Raw genomic sequence first — 20,789 nt, forward strand, 5'->3', positions numbered from 1 at the left:
TCTATCTCTTTCTTTCTTTTTAAATCTATTTCCATCCATCACTGCTATAAATTGTTGTTTATTTTACACTCTCAGTGTCACTTACAATAAAAACACTCGACACCATCGCTGTTTCTCTGCCGGGCGTTGCAAAAACCATTTCCCTCTCTCCATGGCAACCAGCAGACAGCCATATGGCGGCTGCACAGACCATAATGAGTCAGTGGGAGATTTGCTTAATTATACCTCCTCTGTATCATGTACATAGTTGTAGCAGCTCTGGCATTCGGCAGGCACAGCAGCACGAGAGTTACACCGGTAGCTTCTGATGGAAAATGTTCTCAGAGTGCCAAATATGGGGCTTTTGCAGAAGTTTGCTCTGGAAAGTTTTGAAGGAGAAACAGGAGATATGTGACAGAATGCACTTTATGAAATGTGAAGTTTCTAGTTTCCAAGGAATGTCGTCTTTCTGTTTAACAACTAAGCTACAACTTAAGTGTGAAGTCAGCCTTGTGTGCTTTTATTATTACATAGTATGGACTCTTCCATTGAGCCTCTCCCTCATTGAAGGAGGATATTTAATACCAAAATATGCCACAGTGCTTCATTAGAAAAGGACTGGACTGTGTCCACAAAGTGTCGTCAAAAAAAAAAAAAACACCAAACATTTTTACACATTCACAATCAGAATTCCCTAAAGACCAACATAACGTCTTCAAGACTGTTGGTTTCATCCAACGAAGATCAAAACCAAAGATATTCACTTCCACTGTCATATAAGATGAAAAACAGCAGCCGCACATTTGAGACGATTGAGAAGCTGGAACACGATGTTTGACTTCTTTTGCTTTAGAGATGACTACTGTAGTCAATTGTCAAAAATAATTGCCAATTACTTTTCTATTGATAAACAAATGAATTAATCCAGGAATAGTTCTAAGCTGCATCTTTCACTTTATCTATAAACTCCCACTAGGCAGCTGCAGCCGAGATGAACTCAAACTTCAAACTTGAGCAAGGTCACCGTGATAATGTAAACACGGGGCTGCAACCTTTTGTGAGCCAGGGGTCCGCCAAGGTGCGTTTCCACATGACTTATTCATCTGGGAAGGGTTTCCGGATGTCTGTTATCCCCGGCTGCTCTGAGGAGACAGAACGGGCGAAAACAGCCAAGAGCCGAGGTTGAATGCCATTTTCTCAGCTCCTGGATGTTTTCTGTCAGGCATGTCGGCGAACATCTGCAGCTTTGATCATTATTATTCCCCCTTTTCTTTTTTGTTTCTGTCTTTATTCATCCAGAGAGATTTTGCTGAGAAGACGTGCTGTTTTTCCTCCATAGTCTGAAATTCACACAGCCATAAACATGCCTCTGAGCTCCCAAACAGGCTCTAAAACGAGGATATACTGTATAACCTTTCTTTCCGTATTGTTTGTTCGTACAAATACCCGATGGCTCTCAGAGTTCCCTTCCCTTCCGATGCTGTAGGTCACCCTGTCGTATAACTCGTACATCATTATTCTGTATGTCTCAGCCTGTTTTATCAGCAGCGTTTCAGTGTCCTGTGAAGACCTCCATTTCCTCTCAAGCTAAATATAATGCTCTGCATATGTTCATCAATTAGTCTGTGAAGTACTTCAATGAATAGATTACTTGTTTAGCCTGTATAATGCCACTAAATAGCGAAAAACTAGTTTTCCTTGGCCAGGGATAATTTCTTCAAGTATCTTTTTGGTCCAAACCTCAAGATATTCAATTTACAATCGTATTAAACTGAAAAAGCAGCAAATCCTCAAATGGCCATCAGGGGGCAACTCCTCTTCTCACTTGTAAACATGAGTTTATGTCTCAATCTCTAGTTTCAAGTCTTCTTCAATACAGCATGATGTTCATTTAGTACATTATGCTCCATTTAGACTCAAACAGACCATAAAGCAGGGGATGCTTTAGGGGCGGGGCTACCTTGTGATTGACAGGTCGCTTCCGTGCCTTCGTCTTAAAACTTGAACTCTTTCTCGAGTGTTTTCAGTTCGTGAAAGTTAGCTGTAACCTTTCTGGTCTCCTAAAAATGTCTTATTCAGCTTTTGTACATCCACTTGTGCATCTTATATACAGTCTATTTGGAAGTGGCAAGTGTTTGATATGTCTGCTTGATAAATGATTGAAATGATCACTTATCAGATTCATTTTCTCTCAGAAATATTTGGATCTTTTTGTTAGCCTTGAATCCGCCATCAGTCATACTATAAAGTATGACTGATGGCTGCAACAATTTTTTTGCTTTTTGTTATCGATTCATTTGCTGATAATTTCTTTAGTCTGATGTAATCCTAAAAGCCCAAGCTCACATTTTAAAGTGTCTTGATTTGTTGGACTAACAGCCCAAAATTATATAAAACAAAGGAAAGCAGAAAATCCTCTCAATTTAAATTAAATGTTTGACCTTTTCGCTTGATTAAAATGCCTCAGAATCGTTGCAGAATCATTTTTTTTTGCCAGCGGACTAATTAATTAATTGACTTATCGTTTCTGCTCTGCACACATAGTTGTTTAGCTGAGTTAAATCTCCTCGTGTAGCTGGCTTTAGTTCACTGCAGTGAATGTTTTCAATATTTCTACATTTGAATTATCTGCTAATTGAATCCTTGTTTATAGTCCATCATCACTGGTGCTGAGGTTGTGTTCTCGGATATGAGGGTCAGGTCGTGACGTGTTGAGTAAAAACAGCAAGGTGTGTGTGTGTGTGTGTGTGTGTGTGTGTGTGTGTGTGTGTGTGTGTGTGTGTGTGTGTGTGTGTGAGAGAGAGACAGTCTTTTCATGTTTGACTCTACCTACACTTCAGCTCCCCACTGAGACCTTAGACCTCCTTTTACCTCCAGCGCTCTTGCTCTCTTCTCGGTCCGTCGCTCCACCTCCCTCCCCCTTTCTTTCCTCTAATCCATGCTCTCACTTTCTTCCTCTCAAAAGGTTCCACTGTTTACATAATCAAAGCGATTTCCTCTGAGAGGTCTTCTCTCTCGATCTCCTCACCCTTCCTCTCTCTGACAGTCCTTCTCTCACATCCTCTCCTGACCTCCCCCACTGTTTCTCTCTTCTCTTCTGTGTTCCCCCCAATCTGACTCATTTCTTTGGGTCTATTTATATCTCTCTCTCCCTCCCTCTCTCTCTCTCTCTTTCTCTCCTCTCTCTCTCTCTCTCCCTCCCTCTCCTCTCTCTCTCTCTCCTCTCCCTCTCTCTCTCTCTCTCTCTCTCTCTCTCTCCTCTCTCTCTCTCTCTCTCTCTCTCTCTCTCCCACCCCCCCCCCCTGGTAACTACATGTAATCACTGCACTGTTGATGAACATTATGATTGAATGTCGACAAAAAGCGGAGGCGCAGGGGAGAAGCTGAGAGTCGGACGCAGCACGGAGGAGGACATACACTATCTTTTTCTTTCGCTCCTTTTTCCTCATTTCCATCCTCCCTTTTCTTGTGTGAGGGGCTTCGTCACACCTGACCGTCCCTCCTCGCTCTCCGGTTAGACTCACTGTTTCATCATGCGTCTGTCTTAGTGACCGTCCTCCGAGCCGGCCTGTGACGTTACATGCCTCTGTGCATGCATGTGAGTGTGGGAGTAAGTGTGTAGGTGAGCATCATGGATGGAGTTGGGCGGAAACCTTGCTCACTTACGTGTGTGTGTGTGTGTGTGTGTGTGTGTGTGTGTGTGTGTGTCAGAATATTTTATATTATTAACAATCATTTTAAGATATTGTTTGTACAGTTTAACATGTTTTGCCTTGAGGAGAAATCTGTAAAGACGGCTACGTAAATACTAAAAAATGAAGACGTCTGCTGCATTTTGCCGCCAGTCATTTTATCGAACTTCAAAAAAAAAAAAAAAAATAGACATAAATGTAACAACATATTCTTTTGGTTGTGTGTAAATACTGTCATGATACGAGTAATTGTTGACACGGAAAACGGGGTTATAATGAGCGTTTGAGAGTCACTTTGCTGTCCGTTCCATCTACTGGATGCTCTTAAAGCATTCTGCTAATGAACCTTGTGCTATTAGAAGCTCCATCAGTCTGCTCACTTCACAGCTGCCTGTTCAATTATTTACAATGAATAGTTTCAAAATGTTCATTATTTTTCATTGTCTGAAGTGCAGCGCTCGCTTTCTCTCCTTCTGCCTCTTAGCATCACAAGGTTAGCGCTGTAGCGTCGAGTTATTACTTACGGCCCAAACAGTCGAAATGTTGAAAAGTCAGAAATATGATGCAGTCGGTGTCGGCTACGTCTTTGCAGGACCGACTGAATTCTAGAATATCCGTCACGATTTCTCTAACATGAAACGTTCAAAAAAGATGGTGTTTTTCCTGCCTCCTGCTACTGTCAGGATAGTGGAAGTCTTCACAATATTTTTTTTATATGGAAAGTTTAGCTGGTGTTCCTCATCTCATGTCATCAGCTGAGTATCTTCTTCATAAATAGTGTTAATAGCCTTTATTGCCATATTTCAACGTATTGTGCAGCACTCGTTTGTTAGTGCACAAAGAAAAAAAAAAATGTGAAAATCACATGTGGTTTTCTTCAAAGTATGGCACCAGGGTTTAAAATTACCATAGTTTTCATACATTGACAAACAGCAATGTCCTGTAGTTCCTTGTAAACACAACAGAAGTGTAACCCAACCTTGAATGAAAGAGCCTCCCCTCTCCACATCTAACCACCGCTGTCACTCCTCCCAGGACCCGTTTGATGCAAAGCTTCAAAGAGTCCCATTCCCATGAGTCCCTGCTGTCTCCCAGCAGCGCCGCCGAGGCGCTGGACCTCACTCTGGACGAGGACGCCATCATCAAACCTGTCCACTCGAGCATCCTGGGACAAGAGTACTGCTTTGAGGTGAGAACCGAAGGTGCACGGCGTGGACTAACAACGACACGCTGGCGCGCACAACGTGCGGTGTGCAGTACAGTAGATATCACCAAAGAAATGTTGTTCCATCCCGACAAGTGACAGTGATGTGAAGGAGACTGTGATTTTGAAAGTGTTATTTATTTTGTTTTCACATGAGGAATGAAAGAAACAAGGACACTGAAAGGACCCTTTTCCCTCCATAACTTGCTGCAAGAGTGTCAGCTCCCCCCCCCTCCCCCTCCCCCCCCCCCCCCCCCCCCCCCCCCCCCCCCTACCATCTCTCCATTAGCGGAAGACAACAGAGGTTGAGAGTGAATACAAGACATTGTTTTTGGCGCCTTAGTTGCAGTCTCCATAGTAACTAATGGCTGTGGTTGTTGAATTTACCGTTGGCTATAACCTCAGGTGACTACGGCATCGGGAACCAAGTGCTTTGCGTGTCGCTCAGCTGCAGAGAGAGACAAATGGATCGAGAACCTGCAGAGAGCTGTCAAGCCCAACAAGGTGAGGGGAGAGAAAGGGATGCGGTAGAGGTAGAAACAAAAACAAAAACAAAAAAAAAAAAACGGGTGATCCCTCTGTCTGTGTGTCTCTCTCTCTCCTCCCCGTCTCCCGTTGTTGTCTGTTTTCAAGAAGAGCGCACCGCTTCATTTCTCTGTGTGAACTCCATTTTCGTGTCTGTGTGTGTTTGTGTGTCTGTGTTGAACAATTTTAGTCGCCTCTCCACGCAAACGTATTAAAAGCTGCACAGGGTGGAAGGGTCCAAATTGCCGTGTTTTTTTTTTGGAGAAACTTCTATCTAACTATCCACAAATCAGGGAATGTGATGTCATTAAATTGCACACAGCGGGCTCATGTTTAACCAACCCAGCATGTCTGTGAGACTTGATGCTATAGAGGTTTCCCGAAAGAGGCGAAAGATTGAATACCGATGAGTTCAGGTCAGTGAGTGGGCCTCATGCAAGAACCACTTGAATGAACAGATTGGCTCTTAAGTGCTTTATACGAGTGATTTCAGGGATTTATGGCATTTACCAATTTTCTCGCGCTTTCACAGAGGGGGCGCTTTTTTTTTTCCGCAGGTCAATACATTTTATTTTAAGTCATAATAAGGAACAAGGTCGTTTTTTCTTCTTTTTTTTTTGGCTTTTGCACCGCTAATAAAGGCATCAAGCAATCATGTTGTGCAAAGCTTCCACTTACAACATCACGGAGGCTTCATAGTCCGAACAAGCGCACAGGAAGATCACCTGGCTTTGAACAAAAAATGTTCTCAGTGGCTGGACGGTAGAATTTCAATTTCTGGGTCGGTCACGCAATGCTGTGAGGCCTACGACAACTTCTTCCCTTCGACTTACATCGCGACGTCTTTAAATGTTTCCGTAAATAAACTTCCCAGTGTGAACACCGGCCCTTATTTTAATCAGTAGGTCCTAAAAGTTGTAAAAAATAGCCGAATCTAGAGGTATTTTCCTTCCTCCGTTTTCCTTCCTTCCTTCCTTCCTCCGGCAGGGATAAAGGAAACGCTAGTTTGCTTCCTCTATCGGCCCATGGTTGTGGAAGATTGATGTAAGATCTGGTGTCTTCTTTTGAATTCTAGACTCGGAAGTCAAACTGTTTTCGCTTTATGCGCCCCTCCTCCGCTCTATCTAGTTTCATTTATACATCCATGAGTCCAAACCAAGAAGGCCCACTTTATTACTCCCCTCAAACCTACACGACAGGCAGCACAAACCAGATCCACTCCTTCAGGTCTTACCTTTCACAATAAAAGCCCTAGACACGAGAAAATAGCTTACAGTCGCTTAAGCTATACAACGGTTTACCTCACACAGGCTGTCAGACGCTGCTGTGGGTTAATGGGATCCCAGTATAGCTGGTCCTCTGCCTTTGCAAATTTATTCGAACCTTTCATTGAAAAAGGTGTTACAACCGTTGAAAATTCAAATCGCTGCCAGTATAAATAGTTTGAATGCAAAAATATTCACATGCCGTATTACACATTTTTGTGTCACTTATTCGTCACGCCGTCACTAGTTGCGTAACGGCCTTAAGTGTGGTCCAGGCCTGTCGTATGAGACCTTTGATCTTAATACCTTAACTTGAATTCATTTGGTGTTTGATTCCGAAATGAACTGAAATGAAATATAGATCCGAGGGTTGAGGGATTTAAAGTTGTATGATATTTCAGCTTACATAGAGTATGATCTTCTGACAGTGAAACTTCACCTACTGCTATAATGTTATTCCGTCTAATATCTCCATGACTGCGCTGTCCCTGTGACCTCCTCTCATTTTTAGTAAAAACAAAAAGGAGCGATTTGGGATCAAATTTTCTTGAAGAACAAGAAAATGTTCTTGCATGCGGCCCAATGTCAGTATGTTCATATATGACACCAGATTACCGTCAATTATTGCAGCTCTTCTGTATGATTCAAGCAGATATATGATGGTGTATTTCCACATAAAAACAATCTTTCCTAGTGCAGCTTTAAGGTGCTGTGGTCGTATATATTTCCATCCTCACAGCTTAAAAAAAAAAAAAAAAATCAACAAATCTCAGTCCTTCATATCGGCTCAAAAACCAATATCCTAATTTTCACACAGATTTCATAGTTCTGCAAAATTGTCCCATATTTCCCCTCGCTGTTATTAAAGAAAGCGAACGGGCATGCGAGATACGCAGCTTTGATGGCAACCGGGGACTACGAGTTATTAAGCCAGACTGAGATGAAACATTGCCCGAGCCGAATGCCTCGTCCAGATGCTCAGGCCGCGGGGGTCCTGGCTGAGTCATGGAGCTCCAAGGACTCCACACGGGGGCCCTCTCCAAAACTCGCCCCCCTATTACCCCGAAACAACACGCAGCGTGCATCTCGGACCAGATGCAACGACGGAGATAAGACCCACTACAGAGACAGAGATAATCATTGTGCTTCTTAACTTTCTGAAGCCTTTTTAATTCCCTCTTTGAGGTTCGGTCGTTTGTTTGTTTTTTTTCCAAAAGGAGAGCGGCCACTTTCAACCTGCCTTCATGCTTTTACTCGTTTTTTTTCTGGTAGTGAAATCGAGATCTGAGCGCGACTAGGAACGATGTAACGCGATATCAAGGTGGAGCACTCGAGCCCATGCTGGTGCCGCTGCACTGTTATGTGCACTTGCAAACTGAGCCACCAGATGCCCAGCGCATTCAAACTCAGACGTTTGGAATTAATTATGCCTCGTGTTTTTGGCGCCGGTTATCAAAGAGCGTACAAATGGAGAACTTAAGAGCCGTGAATCTAGCTGGTGCTCGCGTTGTGACTCGTCTAAATTAGGACTTAAATGGTCTGAAGCAAACAGGGGGCTAACAACAATGGCATTTGGGCCCAAAATCAAATGAGTCAGCCCCCCCAAGTTCGCTGAAACATCACTCTAAACACGGCACTCTGTCCTCCCATGGGGGATGTCAAATATAGCTGGGGCTTTGTCATCGTGATTAGGAAGTGTAGCTGTCTACGCAAACATTACCACCATTGTTTGTCCCTCGTCTTTGCAGCACACCTGCATTGTGTCATTTGTGTCTTTCTACGTTGAAGTGGATTACTTCTTTTCAGCCGGTGAAACCACTCACCTACTGTTCTTCACACCTTTTTGTTATCTGTCTTGTTCTGTGTCCCTGTCTCACTGACGTCTCTTTCTGTATTTAAGTCCAGAGTTGAGATCACTTTATAAAGTACAGCCTGCTATCCCCAGTAGCACAACCGCCGTGTCACCAGCTATTTTTTTTGTCATTTCCTCCTGCAGGCTGACCAGCTGTCGCCTTTTATTCACATACACACACACACACACACACACACACACACACACACACACACACACACACACACACACACTGTCTCGGTTTCCATGTCTCAGAACTCTTTTTTTCTTTGCTGTTTGCCATGCTTTTCTCCATCTTCTCCTGTAAAGCGTTTTTATGACAGTAGATGCACTTGACCTGATTTGACCTGACTCCATCTCCACGCAGGACAACAGCCGGAGGGTGGACAATGTGCTCAAACTGTGGATCATCGAGGCCCGCGAGCTTCCGGCCAAGAAACGCTACTACTGCGAGCTCTGCCTGGACGACATGCTGTACGCACGCACCACCAGCAAGCCCCGCACCGACACCGTCTTCTGGGGCGAGCACTTCGAATTCAACAACCTGCCGGCCGTCCGCAACCTACGCCTTCATCTATACAAAGAGACGGACAAGAAGAGACGCAAGGTGACAAAGAGATCTGTAGGGTAACATGGAGGTCTGACAGAGGCCAGTTTGACAGGAGCACTGTGGTAATATATGGTTGATTTTTAGCATTTTGCTTAAAGATGAGCTATGATTTAAGCTAAGAAAAAAAAAGATTCAATCACTCAAATATACCCCCAAAAAAAAAAAAAGGATTTCTCAAGTTGCTGCACTCGTGCTGATGAACCGACAGAGAACGATCACACTGAAGCTCCCCTCGGCGTGATGGTTTTAGCTCATTGTTTAGCGCTCCGTCCCCAAACTTTGCTCTTTCGGTTCACTCTCGCTGTTTCTCATAGCGCTGTTTCTCTGCCACAGCAGGCAGCTGTTTTCAGCGAGAGAGAGAAAAAAAAAACAACCTCACTTTCCTGAGACAGCAGACAGACACAGTTGGCGACTAACCGGTGGAGCATTTAGCAGCTAAGGAGCCAGATATTTCCCTCAGGAGCTGCTAGGGACCAAAAAAAAACGAAGTTAAACGAGAGAGAATATTGGAGTTACATTACTCAGGTGTTTAAGTGAAGGATGATGTTGATCCGTAACTGCTGGGTGTGTGAATAAGAAACAGTTTTCTTGCAATTAAGGTTTGAGGTGATGATAGTCCCGAAAGTTCATTTTGAAGTGAAAAGTTAGTTAAAAGTCTTCATCGCCACAGAAATAAGCCATTTTGCTTATTAGAGCATCGGTTCAACAAAAGCAGAGGGTAAAATTATGCAAAATAGCTGCTTTTTTTCATTCAGTGGCTTTATAATAAAATAGCCAACAGCAAAATGGGGTCTTTTTGTCATTTGCGTTGATGGCGTCGGAGGGAAACGGGAGAGTCTTCAAACTGCAGCGAGTCTGTTCACAAAAATGAAAGACAATCCAGAAACATCTTTAATTAATGACGTAATCTTTTAAGTCATTGCTGTGGATCACCAGCCCTATCAGCCCCCTGCGGATTCACAGCATTATGGCCATTTTGTGCTGTTCGGCAGTAAAAATATAATTTTTTTTTGCCCCTTTAGGATTTGTCACTTGTAAAAACAATATTTTTTTTTAAGCAACACGATACAATAGTGAGCCACAAATCCGATCATTGCTTTTCTAATTTAGTACAAGAGTAGCACCGTCGTAGCAAAGCAACTCATTTCTATCTTCAGACGACTCTCCGGGGATCCGATGTTAGTTGCTCCTCGTTATTTATTCAGCGCTGAAGCTTTTTTGACATTTCAGATTTATTTTTATAAAACTTTTCCACGACACATGCTTATCTCGACTAATATCTACTTTCTCTCTCTCTCGCTCTATCTCTAAGGAAAAGAGCACATACTTAGGGCTCGTGAGCATCCCCATCTCAAGCATCACCGGACGTCAGTTTGTGGAGCAGTGGTACCCGGTCATCCAGCCCAGCGTCCTCACTAAGGGAGCCGGCGTCGGAGGGGGGAAGATAATCAACGCATCCCTACGCCTCAAATCCCGCTTCCAGACCATGAACATCCTGCCCATGGAGCTGTACAAGGAGTTCGCAGAGTACGTCACCAATAACTACCGCACCCTGTGTGCCGTGCTGGAGCCCGTGCTGAGCGTCAAGAGCAAAGAGGAAGTGGCCTGCGCATTGGTGCATATACTGCAGAGCACTGGGAAAGCTAAGGTAGGAACACCTCGATGTGACGTATCAGTATGTGAAAATGAGCTAAAGCAAAGGCCTTTGCAGTCCTTTCTTCTGGAAACGTGTTGTATAATAAAGAACAATAATCGCGTCCTCCTTTTCTCCAGGACTTCCTGTCAGACATGGCGATGTGCGAGGTGGACAGATTCATCGACCGAGAACACCTTATATTCAGAGAGAACACTCTGGCCACCAAAGCCATAGAAGAGTACCTCAAACTGATCGGACATAAGTACCTCAAGGATGCGATAGGTGAGCCGGAACAGTGGGTCACTTGATGTTTGAGTTTGTGACCGTAAGAATTACAGCAACTGTCCAATATTCACACTATTCATTTTCATAATCAGGAGATTAACCTTTGGATGTGTTGGAATGGCAATACTTGTATTTAAAGGAAAAGTCCTGCTAGATTAGGTTTCCTACTTTCTCTCTGTCTGCCTCCATGTTTGGTTTTGTGGGAGGATTTTATTATTTAAAACGTTCTACCTTACAAACTTGAGTTGAGTTTGATGATATTTTGAATTATGTGATAAGCCAAGTACAGTTGTGTCTGATGTCTGTTGGATCCAGATAAAGCTCTTCTCAAAAGAAAAGTAGCACAGCTTCCCTGAAGAAGGAGCAGAGCATTCATGAATGTTTTCAGTACATACAAAATCAATTGCATTGTAGTTTGGAATTACTCTGGTCTATATTGGCGTATTCAACCACCATTAGTCTGGATACTTGTAAACAGGAAGTGGAATTTTGTGGTTAAATTGAAATGATTTAGAAAAATATATCAAATACACTTTGTGTAGCACTTTTCATACAGACAGTGCAGCTCAAACTGTTTTACATCAAACTGTATGTATTTCAAAACAACTAAATTAAAATGAGGGAAAGAAACTTCAAAATGTTAAAGATAATATAATGAATACAATAAAATATTAAAAGGGTAGAGGGATAAGAGTAAACTTTAGAATACGATTAAATGAAAAATGAAGGTTAAAACTTTAGAATCAATTCTAAAAGAGACAGGAAGCCAATGTAAAGATGCTCAGATGGGTGTCATGTGCACTCTTTAACTTGTATTTGTTAAATATAAAATATATTAAATATATATAAATATATATGTTAAATCGCTGGCAATTGTGTAAAAAAAAAATCCAGTTAAAAGAGCAATGCAGTGATCCAGACGAGAGAACACCAACCCACAATCAGCTTCATTCAGGATGAGCAAAACATGGTCTGATTTTTACAACATATCTCAGGTGGAAACATGCAGTCTTGGCTTCTCTTTTCAAGATACTAAGGTTTAAATCATTGACTATAACTGCAACATGTTTTGTAACAACACTGCATTTGATCTGTTGAATTCTCTGCTTTCAACTTTCCCGTAATGGATTTTATTTTTGTACTGTTGGTTGTTGTTGTTGTTGCCGCTGCTGCTTTTAACAAACCTGAACTGGTCTCTGTGATAGGTTCTTCTATTTTGCTGTTACTCATGAAATGCCATTTGTAGGGGAGTTCATAAGGGCCTTGTATGAGTCAGAGGAAAATTGCGAAGTGGACCCCATGAGAACGCCACCCTCTGTGCTCCCAGACCACCAAGCCAATCTCCGAATGTGCTGTGAACTAGCACTCTGCAAGATCGTTAACTCCCATTGGTGAGTAGTCATGCGTCGCTTCATTTTTGCGTGTGTATTCCTCTCGGCTGTTTTAAAGATGCATGGTACTTCAGTTTCTTTCACGGGGAACCGAAGGAACTATGAATCTCCGGTTTTGTTTCCGATGCTGACGCGTAGCGCGTGTGTCCCCTTCACAGTGTTTTCCCTCGAGAGCTAAAGGAAGTTTTTGCCTCCTGGAGAGTGCGCTGTGCTGAGAGAGGTCGAGAAGACATCGCCGACCGTCTCATCAGTGGCTCCCTCTTCCTGCGCTTCCTGTGTCCTGCCATCATGTCCCCATCGCTCTTCAACCTCACCCAGGAGTATCCCGACGAGCAGACGTCACGCACGCTTACCCTCATCGCCAAAGTAGTGCAAAACCTGGCTAACTTCTCCAAGTCAGTTTCATTTCATTTTATTTACAGCCTTTATGGAAGCAACCAATCCTTTCTTTGAGTACAAGAGATTTAAAAAAATATATATATATAATCATGATTTAGTGTTCCTTTGTGAAGTTGAAATACATAAAATAATGTGTTCAGTCTTCTTTCTCTTCTTTGCCAAAAATGCTTATAATAATGATATCTGGAGTCATCTTTGAATACAACAACATAAGTTTAGTTTAGCTGCATTCAAAACTATATGTCGATCAAATATTAGGGGCAAGCTTAATTGAGACAATAGACACTCCAGTGTCATCTGCATATTGGCAGAACTTAAACATTTGGATCATTAGTAACCAGCTATATTGATAACGATGGTGAATATTAGTGGTCTGAGGACTGAACACTGGGGTTACGCCTCCAGACAGTTTATTCTCTATTTAAAATTAAAACGTCATACCGTACATTTCCATTACAACACTATTTTGACAATGAGAAAATAATGTTCCATAATTTCCCATCACGATGTGCTAGAAACGTCAAAATGCTCCATGTTTTTAAGTTGTTTGACCACAAACTTGACTCATAACCACATTATAAGTGATGTGTTAAAGGTAACAGACACATTTGTTTACATTCATAGATTGTTCACACCACAGTGTTTCAACAGAACCTCAGTGTAAGAGTTGTCATAAATTGTGACTCCAGTTGACATTTCATTTTCCCGTCACACGTTGCTCACTTGTTTTTCTCTGTTTTCTCGTCACTTTTCCTTCTCCTCTCACCGGCTTATCTCCTCACTGGCCTTTCCTTCCTTTCCCGTCTGCAGGTTTGGCAATAAAGAGGAGTACATGTGTTTCATGAATGAGTTTTTAGAGATGGAGTGGGGCTCCATGCAGCAGTTCCTGTACGAGATCTCCAACCTTGACAGCGTCAGCAATGCGGGCGGCTTCGAGGGATACATCGACCTGGGCAGGGAGCTGTCCATCCTCCACAGTCTCCTGTGGGAGGTCATCGCTCAGCTCAGCAAGGTAAACCCAAACATGACACATCGTCTCTGCCATTACAAACTAGACTAATGAGTGGTACAAAGACGATAGTAATATTTATTTAACATTGACCCTTTTTATTTAGTTTTTAGATTTGTCATCTTTTTACACAGGCCTTCTGAGGTTTTTATCAATTATCTATTGTATTTTTAATCACCTTGCCATACAGAAATAATAGCAACACGTGATAATATAATGCAGTCCAGTATAAAACTAATTATGGCTTAAAGTACATTCAATTTCCTTAGATCTTTCAGAGCTGTTGTATTGAATAGCATTATATTGTACACCTCAAATTTCTTGCTAAATGAGTAATTATTTTTTATCAGGCTTGAGTTGTCATTTACTTAGGTGGAGATGGATATGTGTCATTTTAATGAACTCTCATAAGATAACTCAAAAATCAATTATTTTTTGAATTCCGCAGCAAAACTCAGCAAAACTGGTTTTCTTTGAACCACAGGATGCCATCATCAAACTGGGTCCTTTGCCTCGCCTCCTGAATGACATCAGCATGGCCTTGCGTAACCCACACCTCCAGAGGCAGCCCAGCCATCAGACAGACAGGGTGCCGGAGAGGCAGACAGACAGGCTGCTGTCACGGCCGAGCTTCAACAGGGGAATCTCATCCGAGTTCCAAAATCTCATGATGAGGGATCTTAATAGGTAGGCCACGTTAAGCTCTAAATACGTTTATCGTCAAATTCTGAAACTTTGATCTGTTGGTATTGTACAAGAGGAAGGAAACCGGTAAATATTACAATGTTCCTATTGTCGATCGACTAGTCGATTATCGACCAGCTCTAATTACATCTTAGTCTCTATCTTCAGCTATTGTTGGCCTTACTCACTGCTGTCCTCCAGCTCTATAGATATCACTCGCTTGCCTTCCCCCACCTCCACCGGAGGGGTCATGCCATCGCGCTCCCAGATGAATTTTCAGGACCGCGACCACCCGCACCGAGCGTCCTCCAAAGACATGTTTTACGTATCGCGCCCTCCCTTGGCCCGATCCAGCCCGGCCTACTGCACAAGCAGCTCGGACATCACAGAACCAGACCCTAAGGTGAGTTTTACAACACTGACTCGGGGAATCATCATCCCATCCACTAGGTCTGTCTTTACCAAAGTGAGGTTAGTAATACATGCATGTTCGCCATACGTAATAGAATCTGCCATGGTGCGACCAAGGCTGTAGTATATCATGACATCTGCTTTTTTTCCACTGATTCACCACGCAACTCATCCTAGCGGTATTTCCTGGGAAATACTTTGAGGCATTCCGATATCCAGGCCTCGCGGTAAAAACACCCGCACCACCCTCACCCATATCATCCGTGGCCACGTAACATACATAATATCAGGGGGCGCAATAGCCTCTCACATCCCGTATTACTTAGCTACTCAGTGTCAATAAAAGCGTATCTATGATGGACCTCCAGGATTCCCGAATGAACAGCGTGTCTAACCTGCAGTCGGTGGACATGCTCAACTCCTCCCAGGCCTCCATCGCCGGCATGGGCAGCTTCGGAGGGCTGAGCAGCGGAGGCGGTGGCGGCCTGGGGTCGGGCCTGAGCAGCCAGCTGCGGGCCGGTGGGAGGTTGTCAGCTGGCTCTGGCGGCTCCAGCATGTCCGGCGGCCTCCGGCTGAGCCAGCTGAGCCAGATGGGCAACACCACCGACTCGCTATCCCAGCAGCAGCAACAGCAGGCCGCCGCCATGCGCTACCCGCTTTCCTTCCAGAATCCCCTCTTTCATCTGGCGACTGCTGATGGACCCCAACAGCAACAGCTCCATCACCAGCACAGCCGGGCCCAGCCTCCAGCGCCGCTGCTCCTGGCCCCAGAGCCCGATCCCTCTCACCCGACCTACATGCCACAGTTCGCCCACGGGGGGTTCTCTCGCAGCGAGGACCTGTCCACCCTCAGGACCAGGGACGGTCACCTGGGCCAACCCAGCATCATCCACTCTCACAGCTACAGTGACGACTACAGCAGGGCTGAATATGGACGCAGGCAGATGTCCATGCACGTGCAGGTACGTGCATGTGCATTGTGCTCGTCTTAAAGCCACTTTGTGTAGACTTTTAGTGATCATCATTTCACACAGTTGTGAGCATTTGCTGGTGTTCTTTGTCTATTGTGATGGTAAACTGAATCTCATTGGGTGTCAGGCTGTTGGTCAGATAAAACGAACAGAAAAAGATGTCACCTTGGTCTTTAAAAAGTTGTGATTGACGTCTTTTTACTATTTATTCAACATGTTATAGACCCCAAAAAAAATTATTGAGATACTAACACAGGGCTTTTTTCAATCTGACTGACCTCCAAGTTAAAAGTAGCACCATCTTCCCCAAAACGTACTGAAATAAAAAGGGAAATGCTCAGTAAGTATTTACTATTTTTCTTCCTTAGGATAACCTCCAACAGCAACAACAAATGATGGGCCTGACCTCGCAGACGGGAACCTCCCACTCCTCCCTGGCCACCACGCCCCCCTCCACAGTCCAACCCGTGCGCCAGAGTTCAGTCGCCCCGCCTCCCTCCCAGCGCGTCAAGTCCCAGACGTCCCACCAGCTGTCCGTCAGTGCGGCCGCTGCACCGGCTGCTCTGGCTAAAACGCGACCGCCGAGCGGGAATCTCCTCCAGTCGCCGGAGTCCGGCTACGGCGGCAGGCAACACGGGTCCCGGCAGCTGTCGGTCAAAGACAACACTGCCCCGGGCCTGCCCCACCAGCAGAGCTCTGTCAGGGAAAGCCAGAGTCCACAGGGAACCACCAGTCAGAGCACTCAACAGTCACCACAGCAACAATCTCAGCAACAGCAGCAGCACCTGCTCAAACCCACCATGAGCAAACAGGTAACATCTGCACGCTCATTTTATTCTCTTTATTCTTCTCTTTTCTATCAAGTTACCTGTGCTGTTTCTCAACAATGTGTGCAAGATGTCAGTTCCTGTATTTGACTTTTAGAACGGCACTAACATTGTCAGGAATGAGGGCTTGAATCCCCGCCAGGGTCCAGCTCAAAACATTTTGACCTCTGAGGCACTCTGCATAAAAGCCTGCCCTTATGAAAGCGACTCTCATCTCACTTCAGAACTCATGTTCCCATATTCAGTGTGCCGGCCTTTCTTCCCAGGGCTCCCAGACTCCATCCACCCTCAACCCTCCAACCCCGGCCAATGAGCGGACAGTGGCCTGGGTCTCCAACATGCCTCATCTGTCGGCCGACATTGAAAGTTCGCGAATCGACCGTGAAGAGTTCAAACTGAAGGAGTACTCAAAGAGCATGGATGAGTCACGCATGGACAGGGTAGGTGTCACTTTTTAAGTTTCGGAAGTGCCCGTCACGTAAAAAAAAAAAAAAAAAGGAACATTGAGTCATGTCTAACACTGCTGAGCAGATGGCCACTCAGATCTGGTCTTAACACAAGTCCACAGGTCTCAAACGGTGTGGGAAACAACAGCAATCGGCCAAGAGTTCAAATGTTTTTGGTATATATTCACTGTGCATCAGCTTTCGTATTTTTTTTTTTTATACTTTTCAGCGTGTCTCTTAAATTCACTTTCAAATCCTCCAGCCACTGAGATATCAAGGCATGCCATCACTCCCCCCCCCCCCCCCCCGATTTAAACCCTCCTAATACAGCGTTCTCTTCCTGTCTCTGCCTCAGGTAAAGGAGTATGAGGAAGAGATCAACTCCTTGAAGGACCGTCTGGTGATGTCCCACAAAAAGCTGGAGGAGTACGAGCGGAGGCTCCTCACGCAGGAGCAGCAGACCAATAAGATCCTCCTACAGTACCAGAATCGACTTGACGACAGTGAGAGGAAGCTACGGCTACAGCAAGTGGAGAAAGACTCCCAAATTAAAGGAATAATTAGCAGGTAAATGGAGGCTGCTGTTGGGATGGAGGGCAAAAGACAGCTCAGACATCATGTGGTCTTTTATAGGGAGGCCACTGGCGGGCCGCATTGACTTTATCTTTGTATATTGTGACGTCTTTGGTGAATAGACCATATGAGTTTTCTTCCAAAATATGTGAAAAAAAAAAGTGACATATTCTCTCAGATAAAGATCGCTAGCATCAAGTAAGTGGAAGCACAAGTCTTTGGTTGAAGCGCTACAACTTTAGCATCTCGGATTCTATTCGACACGAGAGAAACACGGACACGAAGCTGCAATGCTTTTTCCTAAAAATACGTATATTGCGTATTGGAATACTATTTACAGGGTTCGCTATCTTGCAAAGAATATTGGAGAGTAGGAGGTTGTTTCAGTTTCATTAAGTACTACAGCGCTTGGGAGCAAGGCAGGGAGCAAGTGCTGTGTATTGAAAGCCAAAGCTGCAGACATGTAATGAGTGAGAAATTAAATGAGAGCCTAATACACGGGACAGAGATCTGTATCGTCTTTGATAAGCTTGCAGGGCATGTTCCCTTGGCGGTTGGTTCTTTGCAGCAGAGGTAAGCCGGACAAAGGAGTCTTTAGTCGTCCTCTTAGCTCTCCTTGTAGCAAATCTGCCATCGTAACACGATTGACTTGTTATTAGAGTGTCATATTTGGGTGACTGTGGAGAGCTCGAGCTCGAGTCCTAATACTATCGAGTGCTTGTGTGGAATTGTAGTGGTGCAGTTTAACGTTTTATATTGATGGACCACAAAAATGAAGTAGTTGATGGGTAAAGAGTGGAATATCGATCACATCTCAGTTGCGTTCAGGCACGGAAACCGAAGTGTTGGCCGTGTTTCCGAGGGTTCCTTGAGCATTTGAAGCGCGCATTAGTTTTATTTGTGTTTTGAGTTCAGATAAAAAGGCTCCGTGAGGGAAAAAAAAGAAGAGTACAGTATGTTCTCGCTCACGTCTTATGATAGTCTGTGGTCTGCAACTGAAGAGTGGTTATCTGTGACAGAGAATATTGCCACTTCTAATCCACTCCAGGAAAGAAGACATGGAATGAAGACAGAGACAGTCCTGCTCGTCTTTTATGGGGAAACATCTTTAGCGCCCTAACCTTGTATATAGAACCACCCTTAACCCCCCCCCCCCCCTCCCCCCATCCCATATCCTTGTGCTGCTGCACTTATCCTCATCCATTTTTATGAAACGCAGCTTTTAAGTGGATCTCGGGATCACTTCAGACCATTCCACTTAGCTTCATTTTCAATTGACTCTCCCACGAGATTGCACTGTAACAAAAAAAAAAAAAGCACAAGAGGATTGAAAGTTTGATAACTTCAGAAAACATGGCTGCACTTTTTAAAGCAACACATTGTTTTTGGACCTTCAGGCACAGGACTATGGAAGACCGAGGTTTAAATATGAGCTCTTCCATTTCAAAATCAAAGGTGAACCACGTTCACTGAAGGACTGCTGACGTACCTCTCCACGTGGGGACCGACACCTCTCTCTCCTTTTTTTTTTTCTTTTCTTCTTGCATTCATACGAAGCTATGGTGCAATACGAAGAAGGGAGGAAGTCACAAACAATGGATGAAGATTCAAGCATGAAGGCATGATATAGGAAATATGCCACATGATGGGGAAACTCTATCAGAGCACTTGAAGCCAAACCGTTGACCATCGCTCCCCTGGAGTATAAGCTTAAAGCGAACACAGTAACTCTTCTGCACACATACAGCAAAAGTTGCGCAGGAAACCGCTATCTCCGAGGCGTACGCTTGTATCCCGTGTGACTTTTATCATCTGGCCACACGAGGATGAATTAAGTAGCAGATCTGGTTGCTTCCAAGTCACTATTACTCACACTTCACTGAGCCAGACCATTTCATCGAAAGGCATTGCAAGACTTGCATCGTCTGGATTTTGATTTGTAACGCATGCATGAGCAACGCAAAGAGTGCAGAAAGTGTGGACGGACTCCAAAATCTTAGCGAAATGACAAGTGTAACCGCAGACTGATGTTATATGTCATCTTTAATTGACTTTTATGTTCAATTTTCACGTTCAAATACTTTACGTCGATGCAAATCAAAGCTCAGGTTCTGCAAAAAGGAGCGCAAGCGACCCTGGATTCATGGCTCCTTACGTAGGCTTGAGGAAAATCTCTTTATCTGCAGAACTAAAACACTCAGCGTTGTGTTTCAAGTGACAGAGATTTACTTTGAGAGACGCCTTAATGTTCCGTGCATTCACTTTACTTTCAGCTCAGAGCAAATCCGGTATCTGTCATTAGACCAGATGCACTTTTTGTTCTTCAACAATCTAATTTAAACCAAAGCCAAATATTGATTTTTAGGTCACGCTAGGTTAAATCCACTGAAAACACTGAATCCACTTTACCTGTAGCACTTGTATCTATATTTTCTTTAGGCTAATGAACCCATTAGTTGGCTACAGGCTCTAAATTATTGTTATTTTTTTGTTGAAATATTCTAAAGCATTTTATGTTTATTATAAATATAAAGTATTTATCTTCCCCAAGCTGTTTGCTGTGAACTGAACAACAGATTTACTGTGAGTTTGCAGTTGGGGGAAAAAGATCATTAACTGCAGCTGTCATAGTAATAATCTATTTTTAACTATAATCCATAGCATATTAAAGTCTGTGATGCAAGAGCCATAACAATATTTAATATATGAAATATATATGAATTCTATAGAGAGTGAGATTATAACTATTTTAACCTTGCAATAGCTAACTTTTTAGCAGGAGAAGCGCAATAATATAGACAATATGTCTACATGTGCTGTCTGTGCAAATGCACATGCAGGATCCTGCTGAGGTATATTGTATGCATCTTGTGTACATAAAGAAACTACGGAAGCCCTAAACGGACATAATTCAGAATTATTTTTTTTTAATGCCAGAGATAATTATGTCGTTATCTCGAGAAAACAGGTTTTGTAATTTCAAGACGACAATGTAATTAACTGGTTATCATGTAAAAAGGTCTCTTTCTC

At 43.7% G+C, this 20,789-nt stretch overlaps 1 protein-coding gene across 1 annotated transcript in view; it reads left to right on the forward strand.

Annotated features, from left to right (window-relative positions):
- Positions 1 to 20,789, forward strand: part of syngap1b (synaptic Ras GTPase activating protein 1b) — a 147,306-nt gene that overhangs the window by 105,853 nt on the left and 20,664 nt on the right. The window contains 14 exon segments of the mRNA XM_068702163.1: positions 4,707 to 4,860; positions 5,281 to 5,379; positions 8,885 to 9,124; positions 10,440 to 10,775; positions 10,901 to 11,045; positions 12,295 to 12,439; positions 12,598 to 12,834; positions 13,649 to 13,850; positions 14,296 to 14,534; positions 14,733 to 14,934; positions 15,371 to 15,904; positions 16,282 to 16,725; positions 17,007 to 17,180; positions 17,542 to 17,753. Of these exon segments, the coding sequence (XP_068558264.1) occupies positions 4,707 to 4,860; positions 5,281 to 5,379; positions 8,885 to 9,124; positions 10,440 to 10,775; positions 10,901 to 11,045; positions 12,295 to 12,439; positions 12,598 to 12,834; positions 13,649 to 13,850; positions 14,296 to 14,534; positions 14,733 to 14,934; positions 15,371 to 15,904; positions 16,282 to 16,725; positions 17,007 to 17,180; positions 17,542 to 17,753 (3,363 nt within the window).

The sequence above is a fragment of the Cebidichthys violaceus genome, unplaced genomic scaffold (genome assembly GCF_023349555.1).
Source record: "Cebidichthys violaceus isolate CVI_PGR_0920_01 unplaced genomic scaffold, fCebVio1.0.p SCAF_81, whole genome shotgun sequence".
Classification (NCBI taxonomy): Eukaryota; Metazoa; Chordata; class Actinopteri; order Perciformes; family Stichaeidae; genus Cebidichthys; species Cebidichthys violaceus.